The sequence below is a fragment of the Lichenostomus cassidix genome, chromosome 1 (assembly GCF_008360975.1).
Source record: "Lichenostomus cassidix isolate B80296 chromosome 1, HeHo_3.0, whole genome shotgun sequence".
Classification (NCBI taxonomy): Eukaryota; Metazoa; Chordata; class Aves; order Passeriformes; family Meliphagidae; genus Lichenostomus; species Lichenostomus cassidix.
Window position 1 is genome coordinate 89,512,648 of NC_139479.1, and position 12,403 is coordinate 89,525,050.

Sequence of the window (12,403 nt, forward strand, 5' to 3'; positions counted from 1 at the left end):
GCATGAAGCAGTTTTTATGTTCACTGCAGACTTGGAGTGTCCTGCACACTTTTTTGCAAACAGGGAGCTGTTTGTCTCCTATTCACTGACTTTGACCACCTGAATAAATGCATTGCTGCCCTCAGCATTGATCTAGCTTGTTTTCCATGTTTCTAATGGCTTGACTCACACTTTTCCTGGGGCAGATCCCATTAGCATGTGAATTAGCAATGCTTCAAGGAGGTCTTTAGTTTGTTGTAACACCTGGGTGCACCAGAAGATGCTCGAGCCTGCTGCATGTGAAGCAAAAAAACAAAGAATTAAAAAAAACCCCAAACCCAACACTGGAAGAGCTGAAAATGTGGCATTTTGACACATGTTCAGCTATAAAAACCCATGTCTGCTGTCTGTGGACATCAGCACTTTTAGTCCACACTTCAGACAGCTGCAATGATGTGACTGTCTAGTTGACAAAACCTCCAGCTATCATTTGCTGCTCCTGGCAGTAGCTTCTACCTAAACCATACAAAAGTCCTTACTTGTTCCCATTCCCAAAGGGAGACACATTTGAGGAGGGCTGGGCAGCCCCTTACATGACTTTTCATTTGTTTGTCATACACAGACATACCAGCACAAATTCTGGTGAAATGATCGAAGGAAAAGATACTTTTTAATGTCACAACTGGACTCGGTTTTGCACCTAATTGCTGTGAAGTATTTTTGCACCTAACCTTTCAGCATGGTGAAAGCAGGAGTCAGATCATTCAGACAGACCTGCAGGCTCCTGCTGAAGTTGGTTGCTAACTTGGGATCTTCCCGATGCCTTTAGATAACTTACAAGAGGTTGGCACACTTGGAGAATATTACCCTTCCTAATGGGCTCAGAGGCAAGGGAATACACCGGGATAAACACACCATAAGCCAAGTCCTTCTTCATCACATTGTATTTTTCTTTGCTTGGATACAGCACCCATGTGGCCTGGGAGAGTATGCAAGAGAGAAATTTCTCTCATGACGCACCATTTTCTTAAGGCCCAATTTCCCTCTTACTCCATTTCCCTCTACTCTTCTGTGTTGTACTGGGAATAGTTTTCATCTCCTGACATCACCAGAATGGCTGAGAGATGTTGAAAGCACACATCTTGGAAAAAGCACTGTGGCAAAGGAAGAATAATTGTGGTGACAGGGCAGGGAGAGCAGATAAGTCTCTCTACCAAGATTTTAAAGTCTTGTTTGCATTTAAAAAATGTGTCTTTCTTGTTATAAGCAGCATGGAAACTGAGAAATTTAGCAACTCAAAATATTTCCAAGGAACAAAAAGAACAAGGGTTAAAAAAATAAAAATCAAACCCAGTCCTACCAAATCACATCTAGTTCAAGCAGCAAAGAATGTGTGACCAGCCTGGGGCTGATGTCTGTTTCCTTCCCCACAGGAATTTAGGGAGCCTGAGCCCAGCCAGAGCTCACTTCTGGAGAAAACACAAACTTATCATTCATTAAACCTCTCTGCTGGGATGTGGCACATGTTGAGGCAGTCATGGCTGCGACCTGCAAGGTGCACCTGGCTTGAGAGAGCCACATGCCCCAGGGAGGAACATGGCATAAGCTGGAAATGCTTGGTGGTGTTGGTAAAGGGCTTGAAGCTTCATTTTAAATTGACACCTGTGTGTGATTGCAGACAGACTGAATTTACAAGAGTGCATCAGCACTGACTGGGAGAAAAAGAACCAGCACCTTTGCAAAGAGCAGGTACTGATAAGCCAACCAAAATGACCCAAGCAATCATTGCCTCACATGGGACAGGGCTGGTTCAGATACTGCAGCCTAAGCACATCCAGGTCAGCTGGTCACAACCCTTAGTGGTGTCTGACATACCTGTCCCCCCATCATGCATGTCATGAGGAAACAGCAAAAGCATGGACCTTGCAAATAGAGCCTGGAAAATTTGGCATTGGCTCAGGCAGATTTCCATTGTCAGAAGTGCAGAAAATAAATGCTTAAGACTAGGAGGATCTGTTTACCAGGGGGAACTGAGCCAGGCTTCTCAGCTCCATGCACAATTTTAGCTCACTGCAAAATTACCACTGCTTACCCTCCTTCTTCCAGCAAGTAATGGGATGGCAGAGGCTGGCAGGTGATTCCAAGTGAAAAATAAGCACAAGCAGTATGTCAGGGCTTTAATCACATCTATACGAGATGTGATTTTTCCTCCGTGCCAGATGTACCTTTCTTAGTACACAGACATTAATGCCCGTGGAACAGCATTTGATCAGGCTGGAGCCCTGCCCGTTTCCCTGGCTGAGCAGCCCAAGGTTTGCTGCTGCTGCCTGGCCAGCTCTGGGCAGGGCTGGCGCATGGGTGGCTGTGACAGCCGGGGCGAAGCGCACGCAGGGGCTCTAGAGCACCGCAGTGCAGCCGCTTCCGATGCGGCTGCCTCTGCCTCCTCTCTGCCATCCCCGCCTGCTTCATTAGCATCACACCGTTCAAAGGCATGGAAATTAAATTATATTTAGGTCACAAACATATTTCAAGCAAAAATACCTATTGTGTTTCAAGCATCTTGTTCAGAGACTCTCTGTCTGCTGCTTCAGGATGGCTGCACTAATACTCACTGTCCTTAATGTTTTTTAATGAGATACCAGGTGCTTCCAAAATCTGATTTTTGTTTGAATATAAATTAGGTTCATTCTCTCTCTCAATCTAAGTGCTGGTAAATAAGAAACCACTTTCTGGCAGCTCATTTAGGTATCCCAAAGAGGCAAAAGCCCAGATTTCCCTGGATAACTGAGAGATAAAATAGCTCTGCCACAGTGACAGGACTGTAGTCCCAAACAGTGCGGTGCTGCTGGTGCTCTGCTCCCTGCTTGTGAGGAGGGAGCAGGCAGGCAGCTTTCCAAGAGCACCAGCACTCAGACAGTGCTCCCCACGCTTTGGGCTGCCACTCCTTTTACCAGTGGCCTCTCCATGACTCTCTGTGGATTCACATCTTAAACAGATTCAAGCATCTGGCTATGCCTCCTATCAAGACTGTATGAGTGATGATCTCCTTGGACTTTGTAAATATTGATCATTATTCTGGAAGCAGCTCAGCAGAGAGAAGCTGCTCTTCAGCCGCAGCTCCTTTGCTGCTGGAGACTGAGTTGTCTCACAGTCAATACACTTTAAACTGGAGTATATTGTGATGCTTAGGGATCCTTGGCTGTTCCTGCTTAGATCAATATTCCCAAGCCTCCTGTGAACAAGCCTGGGGCACGGTTACCTAGCCCAGGGCTTCTAGTGGGATAAGGCGGAATCAGTGCTTGACAGCCCAGAGCAATTACCTGGGACACTGTGTGACACCTCCCTGCTCCAAAGGACAGAAACCACAGCCTCCCTTGGCACACACAAGAGGAATGGGGCTGCTGCTGCTTCTCCCCCACAGCCCGCCCCTGGACAGCCTGCTGGCTTGCCCTGCTGCTGACATGTCCTTCCACCTGCTCATAACCTTTCCATTTCCATGAAGGCTTTGTCTTGCATTTGATTCCTGAGACAATTTTGTCTCTCCTCCTATGGAGGCACAGTGGGAGACAGAGACCCAAGCACAGCAGGCTGCTTCCCCCTCCCAGGCCCTCTTTAACTTCACAGCATGTCCTGGCACTGCAGGCATCAGGAGGCACAGCTCCTTAGATGTCTCAGGGAGGAGGTGATGCTATTTTTCTGCCCTCCAGGATTCCTCCAGGGGATCTTCAAATCCCTTAACTCTCACAGAGAAGTCTGTTTAATCCAAGTCTGAAGGAGACAGCAGCAGAGGAAGAGTTGGACGGAGTAAGCCAATTTTTGGAAGCTTAGTAGAAAAGATTGTAACATTCCTGTTTTCCAGGGTCAACAGCGCACATTCTCTCCACCAACAGCTTAGCTGGTCTGCTCTGACCTGCTCTGTACTGGGCCAGGGAGTTACATCCTCCCTGCAGTTTCCTTGACCTGCAATGGGAGCAGGAACAGCTCTCATCCAGCTGGGAGAAGCACCTCTGACCATTGGGAAGAGGAGCATGAGCAGCCTGAGAAATGCCTTTCCTCATGTACACCCTCAGAACCTTAGAAGACCCTGAGCTGGAAGGGACCCACAAGCATCATCAAAGTCCAGCTCCTGGCCTTGCACAGGACACCCGCAAGAATCACACCCTGTGCCTGAGAGCATTGTCCAAACACTTACTGAACTCTCGGATATCAGTCATCAGCTAAAATGTGCTTTAAGCCGGAAGCAGATGCAGAAACTGGTTTGAATGGTGTTAGACAGAACATCCACCCAGGAAGGCTTGACAGCATTATTGGGTTAGAGTTAATGCAGCACATGTGGTCCAGCAGGCAGGGGAAATGGCTGGGCCTTTAGAACTGATGGCTTTATCCCTTGCATTAGCACCAACCTGCTGGCAGTGCCTGGCTTTGTTTTTCCCTTCTGACATGCATGCAGAGCTCTGTTCAGCTGCAGGAGGAGAAAGAGGGCACTATCAACACTATGTCCTCCTGTTCATTCAAGCCGTGCTTGTCACGACAGGGAAGCAGCAGTGTATGGCTGTCCTTCAACAGCCCGAACTGGCTGGAATGGAGCAGAGCAGCCATCCTTTCTAATGCCAGGAACTGTCAGAAAGGGCAGGAAACAATGATGGCATCTGCTCATGCACCTTGACCTCTCCAGTCCTCACAAAGGCTGCATGTGGTGGATGAGAGATGGAATGCAAACCCCACAACCACCGCTCTGCTCTGATAACCCCCTGTGCAGGACGTGCCTTGCTGAAAGACAAAAACTGCAACTGCTGCACAAACCACAATTAAATGCGTTTATTAAGAAAACCACTACTTTATAGATTGTTATGCTGGGTATTTCTTCACTTCAGCTTTACTAAACCCACAGCTTGATCTTGCAAACTGAAAACTCAGTATAAAGTCCTGGTGAGTTACAAGCACAAGCAGCTTTCTGTATTCAGGATTAGTTCTCAGTTTCTGATTTTGGCTCCTTGTGAATCTACCTGCTTTTCACCAGTGTTAATATTGAATTCAGCCAGATTAAATCTAGACAGAATGGGTACAGCATGTTTTTTTCTGTTAGCTGATCCCTGAATCTGACTTATCAGCTCTGTGACTGGATATCTGGAAGCTTGATACCAGATCTTGGAAGCCTGTCTACACAGCAACACCATTTTAACCAGCAGTATGATGTCTATGAGTCCTCTACCATCAGCCTACACTTCCCTTGAGGAAGGAGGAAAGAAATAGAAATGGTCAAAAACAGCCTCCCAAAGCATCAGTGTAATGAAACATCCATCCTGGAAGTGCAGGAGATTCCAGAAGGCATTCAAGGAACCTCTGGTAAGGAGAAACAATGTGCAGTGGGATTTAAAATAGTCCTCTCCAAGGAGAGCTCAAATTGTTGTTTCTTTCTTGAATCCAATATATCAAAATTATAAGCACACAATCTTCCCAACTAGGCACAAGATAAACGGAAAGATGACAAAGGGGAGAAGTTTCTGTTTATTTATTCCTCTTTAAAATGACTTAAAAGAAAATTTAAAACACCATTTAAAAAAGAGGGGATTCAAAATATCAAGAAGCCAAAAATCAAACCACAAAGGAGGCATTACAAGGTTAGCAGAACATAGAAAGCATAGTTAGTATAAAACAGATTTACAGTCTCAGTGTACAATGAATTTGTACCGCCCATATAAATGGAACAGCACATAATGCTGCCCCTACTCTCTGGAACACAGAACTCTTTTATAATTTTGTTTTATTGTAGTACTGTGTAGGAAAACACAACAATTTTAAAAAAGCAACATCTTCAATTGAAAGAGAAAAATATTAAAAACATTATATTGCTCTATAGGCACTGACAGATGTCTTTCTGTGGTAAAAGAGCGTGCCAAGCAGAATTCAAAATTGTCTAATTCTTCTGAAAATCATATAGCCCTGGTGAGATTGCAAATAAAACAGTTTGCTACTTCTCTGGCACTGCCTGACAGCAGCTCTGCCCACTATGAACTGTCTGCAACACTGGAGTTTTGATAGGGCTAGGCAGAAGCAACAGGCAGCAATATTGGAAAATGAAGGTATCTCCCGGCAAGTCAGAGCACTGGCAGCTCAGATCCATGGAGGGCATTTGTTACGCTGACAAAAAGTGACTGACTGTGTGCTTGCCAAGGCTTTCACTCTGCTTGTTTCAAGTTACATCTGACCTTGAGGTGCTGAGTCCCAGTAGGGAGCCAATGGGAGCAAGAAAAGGTTGCTGCCTACAGGTCTGCTTTGGAAGAGCCACTTTGGTGGCCAGTGGCAGAGTCAGCTACAAGCCCTGTCCAAGTTTGCCATCAGCAGACAAGTGCTCCCTCTCCTCTCCCCTCGTTGAGCACAGGCAGCTATATGTTACTTACACCCTCCTCTGCAGAGCACTCTGCTCAGACTACAGAGCCCTTATGTCCTCTGAGGGCAGCGATGATGACTTCACTGGGATCTGCAACAAAAATCAACCTAAAGCCATTGGGGGAGGGGCTGCTAGGGCCACGGAGAAGGTTAAAGCAGTGCCCATGCAGGGCACCCTGAAGTGTATTTTTACCTTGCAAGCATCCTCGCTTCTGAGACTTGTCCTCCCCTATGTGTTTTGGCACATGCAGCTTTGCTGCTCCCCCGCTCTGGTGAGCAGGATGCCTGAGATTAGCAGTGCTGAGCTGCAGTGACCCTGACTGCGCACAGGGGAGCGAAGATGCCCTTCAGTCTTCTGTTCTGCTAGGGAGTCTCTGCCTTAAAAAGTCACCTTTTAAAATATGCCATGGCAGGGACCAGTTAATCAAACATGTCCTCAAACATGCGTTGTCCCATGGCTATGTAAACCTCTTTTTCCTCCGGCGTCATCTGGGCCACCAGCTCAGGGCGCTGGCTGACTTGGCTGTATGAGTGTGGACGCCCAGCCACTGTGACAGTGGGGTCTTCTGCCACCACCTCGAACTCTTCATCCTCCTCCTCCTCCTCCAGCCCGTATGTTGTGGTGGCAGTGGCGGCAGGGCGGGGCGGGGACTCCTCCTCCGACTCGCTCGTCTCGCTCTCGGAGTCACTCGCATTGCCGCCGGAAAGAGGAGCGGCACCGCCGACAGTGACGGTGGAGGCAGAAGGTGTCTTCTTCTCGTGGATAAGCAGGGCACGCATCACCTCCTCATTGTCATCCAGGGCTGCCCGGCTCTCCTCACGCTCCTGGAACGCATCCAGATCCCGGCCCCCTGCAAAGGGACACGAGGGAATGAGCATTTCCTCACAGACATCTGTGTGAAGGCCCTGAGTGTTTTCTTAACCTTTCTTAATTACTGCCACTGAGCACAGTTGGCCAAGTCACACCCTTTCTCTATGCCAACTCCTCCTCTCCCTTGAAAGACAGACACAGCTATGCCTCATAATGGCAGAGCAAGTACTGACATCTCCTAGGAGCTGGGAGGCCTGGAGTCACTGTGGCCCCCAGCTGGAAGCCTTAACCAGGAGCACATTGCAAGTGAAGACAACAAATGGATGATGAGCAGACACCTGGAAAAGACTTCCCCAGGGAGGTGTCCAACTCAGGCATTACAGTGGAGCAGAAAGCAAAGCAGTCCTTAAAATACAGACCCAAGCCCAGACCCCATCCTGCACAGCTCCCTGCCTGTAAGGATTAACACAGAGGAGAAATGGATCCAGGCAGGCAAGGAATATGTGGAAATGATGTGTTATAAAACATTTAGAGCAGCCATGCCTGGTAAGCTCAGAGGTGAACCTACCAGGCAGAAGGGGAAAAGCTCCTTACAGGAAGATGGTGGTGGCATGGAGCAGATGCAGCTGACAGCCTGGAGCCAAGCTGTGCAGCACAGTGCTAAACCACTGCCTGCTCTCCGAGCTGAAACACAGCCCAGACTGTGTCCCTCTGGCTCCCTACCTGCACCTCTTATTTGAAAGGGCCTAGAGTGTTCCAGCTGACACGCCTGGCCTGTGCTCCTCTTTCAGTAAACTTTGCTGTACAATAGGGGTTCAAAAAGGCTCTGATAGGCAGGATGCCTGCAGTTCATGGACTCAAAAGGTAAAATTCTGCTCAAAAAGTAGCATTCTGCAGACAACTTCTCCTAATCCTACATTTGAGGAGAGGACTGTGAGTCCACCTAGCACGCAGTATGGGGAAAAAAAGAAACTAAACCAAGAAATGAAATATGGAGAACATTACATAAAAACAAGGCCTAAAAAGTAGGACAGGCTCCCTGTGGCAAACTTTCTGTCTTGCACCAAAAGATGCTGCCTATGAACAATTGCTGGAGCTGAGGTGCTGGCATTCTGCCTTCATACAGGCAGCCACTCCTCCAAGACACAGACTCTCATGGTTTCAGCACCACATCCAGGCAGGTGGCTGCCAAGCCTTCTCCCACCGCCAGTCAGAAATGCACTGGTTAACATTTTTCAACTTGAGATTAAAAAATACTGTGACACAGCTAAACTAAAAAAGTAAGTTCTGCATTTAGCACTAAAGGCAGGGCAGTTTGTGGTCACTCCTTTCCCGTGGTAAAATAAAGGCCAAAAGAACCACATCTAATTTCACCGGACTTCTGTTTTCATTGTAAATGAAGTCACAGTAATGGGTGATTGCTCCAACTACTAATATTAGAGCACTGCCAAATTCTTGAAAGAAAGGAAGAATAAAGCCATCATGTTGGCAGCCGTGTGCTCAGCTCTCTGCTTGTGACTGTGGAACCTAAGAGGCTGTGGGAGAGCATCTCCATGAAATAATATCATAGCTCATCACACTGAGGGCTGTGAAATGACAACAGCCCACGGTAGCTCCAAAAAGGCTGACTTTGTGGCTCAGGAGTGGGGCTGTCTCTTGCTTGCAAGGACTGCTCCTGCCAGATCCAAGCAGTGAATCTTTCCTGTCAATGGTCCCAAGTTTCTGTCCTTCCTGTTCATGTGTTGCAGCAACAGTTTCAGGCTATTTCCACAAGTTCCCTCTTCGATCACCAGTAGCTGAGGGGGTTAAGCAGTGATGCCATCATCATGTAAGGAGACACACACCACCTCCATGTCCCTCAGTGACATCTTGAGAAACATTTATGCTGTGTACATTAAAAGTTGTCTCAAGGAGTCAATTTAAAACTGCAGGTGAATTGAATGTCTAGCAGAAAAATGGGGTGAGAACTCACCATGGCTGGTGAGTAACAACAACATCTGCTGTAGACTGCAGGAGCAGGTTGTTCAATCATCTCACTTTGCTTAACCTATTTGAAAAATGTTTTGGGATCCATAATACACTTGTGAAAGGCATTTTATGTGAACAAGTTCTTTAGGTATCTTCTGACCATGATATCACATCCATTTTCTTCACTTCTATTCCTGAATATTCCTCTCCTGAACATTGCATGAGTTCTAGGGTCTCATGCTCACACACGTGGCTCCCTTTTACCATCTTTTCTTCCTAGGGCATCAACAGTTTTAGTCCATAATCCTCAAATGACTCAAAAGATTGTATCTATTTACTCACCCTTGTAAAAATCACAAAAGGTCTCACTTTCCTATTTTTGGCATGAAAGCTTAAACAGCACACACAAAAAAGCAGAATGTTTCTGGTAATGGTTATAAGATCTTGACCATGGTCTATAGAAAACCTGACCTCAAGATGAATGAAAATAAAAGCAAAGACAATGAGAAACAAACAGAAGGGAATAAAGACTCACCTGTCATGGTGACAGACCTTTCTACTGCACTTCTAGAAGCTCAATTTCTGAGTATTCTCCATATATAACAAGTTATGAGAAACAATTGGCAAGAAGGCTGGGAGTATATAAACACTGCTGGTAGATTTAGTAGACTTCAGAGTCACTCAACATTAATAAATGTAATTTTTCAGCAGTGACCTGCTAGGGAGACAGCTTTCTAGATGAAACTGAAAGACCTTCATCTAGAAGCAATAAGCTCTCAAGGTGGAAGACATAACAGTTAATTAACATTTTAGAAGCCCCCACAAAATTTTGTGGACAGCTCAGCTTTACTGACCTAGATTTCAATCCTGGATCTAAGGAATTTTTACATCTGCCTACACACAGGTGCTTTGCACAGCAGAGAGGAGCAGGCAAAGTCCAGTGTTGGGGGCAGCAGCTGTACACACACAGGAGAACATGTTTCTGACAGCAGTGTAAAGGCCTTGTATAAGCAGAGCAGGGCTTCTGCTCTGTGAATTTCTTACCATCTTTGATGTCATCAGGGTCATAAGCCCCCTGCACGGTGCTCTCACGCAGCCAAATGGGTCTCTCTCTGGCTGGCTTTCCTTCACTTGCAGACCTGTTAAGATCCTCCTGGTCCTCCATGCTGATGACAACATTCTGGGTATACAAGTCCTCGTATGATGGTCCTTTTGTAGTCCATGCTTCCCGATGGTGTCCACCTGCAAGGCCAGCTGCTGCCCCTGAACCAGCACCAGATGCACGCTCCTTGCTACATGAAAGTCAAAGAGAGAAAAACAGAGCACTCAGAGCAAGCCCCTCCTCGACACAGTCACTTGAATTGTGATTAGTTATCTCTCATGATCTGCACTGAGAACTTTCATTCTCAGTTCTAACATGTGCTGCCAGGAATTTCTGTGGCAGCTTGCTGGTTTGGGAAACTTGTGCATCTCTAGAGGGAAACCCCACATAAGGCCATGGCAACATCCACTACAGACACTGAAAAGAAGAGGCAGCACTAGAGATGCACTCATGTAAAAACAAACATAAAATCCCAGAATTCTCTGAAACAAAAGCCACAGTAGCAAAACACAGTTGAACAGTAGTCTGGTATTTAGAAAAGCCTCTTTTTGGCCTTCACACAGCAACCACATACTGCGTAATAAAAACACAGAAGTTTAACCAAAGTAGATAGTAGGCCCAGGGACCCAGCATGCTCAGAGCTGTGAACTGTTATAAATCACAGGACTCTTGAAGGAGTCAACTCACCATGAAAAACACAATTCAGACCTTCGCTTGACCTGTGACAATGCACATGAGAAGTCACCTCTCCTGTGTTACACAGAAGATCTGTACTATCTACAGACACAGCCTTGGGAGGACTGGGGAGTCCAGGCAGAGAAGAAAGAAGAGAGAGCACCTTCAAACCAGAGGACTAGGGCTGGGCAAAGGGCTTTGTGTGCTGATGGAATGCAGGAGGAGACAGAAGAACTGTCTTCACTGCGGAAAGGCTGGAGAAATAAAGGTGCTGACCAATGTGAAGGGTATGGAAGCCTAGCCCTCCTTTGCTCTCAGCACATTTCCCTCCAGAGCCCCTTCTAGCTCAGGAGACTGATGGAGAAAAACATTCCTGCTTGGATCGGATTGAAAGAGGACATCAGGTGAAATATTTTCTGCACATTGATGATGGCAATGAGCCTAAAATATGCCCTGGCCTATGCTGCTACATATGCATAGATCAGGGAAAGTGTCTGATTGGAAACTGCTCTCTGGGTGGGGAAAGCCAAACGTGACTGTTCTGTGCTTCAGAATGATATTTCAACTTTTCAGAGAAACAAATCTGCAACAGACTGCACCCATCCTTAGCCATATAATTTCAGTCATCTGACTGCCAGGGGTAAGTACAGCATTTCAAGAGGAACAGCTTTGCCTTGACTCCTCCTCTTGTCAAGAGTAAATCCATCAGGGATACTCCATGAAGCCAGCTGAGCTGACAGTTGTCATCAGTGAGCATGGTTCAGTTGCTGCTGTCTACCCAATGACCTTTTCTCCATCCAAGAAGCTTAAAATAAAGTTGCACTTGGAGAAGACCTGACTAATATGCAGGGTTTTTTGATTTCAGCAAGGACATTACCACTGTTTTGATTTTTAATCAGAGCTAATTCTGTTGGATTTTTAGGGGTAAACAGTAAGGGGAAAACGCACAGGTAGGTAATCGTTGCTCTTCCCCAGATAAATATTGGTGTGTTCAGCCACAGTATTGATCGAGGGCTACTCACAGCCTCTCAATAGTGAATTTGCTGGGATCTGTTAGCAAAATACTTCACAGCATCTGTGTTAGCATGTCCTGTGTCCTTAGCAATCCTGCAGCCACCTCTGCTAGGAGAGCTTCACAGCAGCCTTGAATTTTGGGGCAGAAGGCTCATGCACATGTATTGCTTATGTAACCTAAGGAACCACACAGAGACCTTCTTCCCAGCATGTTATTTCAAGTGTTGGTACCTTTCAGCTCTCCAAGACAGGCGTGTGTTCTGTGAAAAGCACCACTCTGCTTCCCACACAATAGAAATCTCTAACTAGCGTTTCCCTGACAATTTTATGTAATCCACTTTCCTCACAGGATGCACAATGCAGCTCTCCCCCAAGCTCTCCCTCCCCATGACTACAGCATGACACTAAACACTCAGTAGTGCCAGGAACTACCTAATAATACTTTTGCACAGAGGCGCCTGTAA

General features: G+C 46.5%; 1 protein-coding gene across 5 annotated transcripts in view; it reads right to left on the reverse strand.

Annotated features, from left to right (window-relative positions):
- Nucleotides 1-5,476: 5,476 nt before the first annotated feature.
- Nucleotides 5,477-12,403, reverse strand: part of GTF2E1 (general transcription factor IIE subunit 1) — a 48,960-nt gene continuing 42,033 nt past the window's right edge. For all 5 annotated transcript variants that reach the window (XM_085070193.1, XM_085070184.1, XM_085070200.1 and 2 more), the window contains 2 exons: nucleotides 10,193-10,440; nucleotides 5,477-7,220 (listed from right to left, as the gene is read on the reverse strand). In XM_085070193.1, coding sequence (XP_084926319.1) covers nucleotides 6,790-7,220; nucleotides 10,193-10,440 — 679 coding nt within the window. In that variant the 3' untranslated portion in view covers nucleotides 5,477-6,789. The remainder of the gene's footprint in view (nucleotides 7,221-10,192; nucleotides 10,441-12,403) is intronic.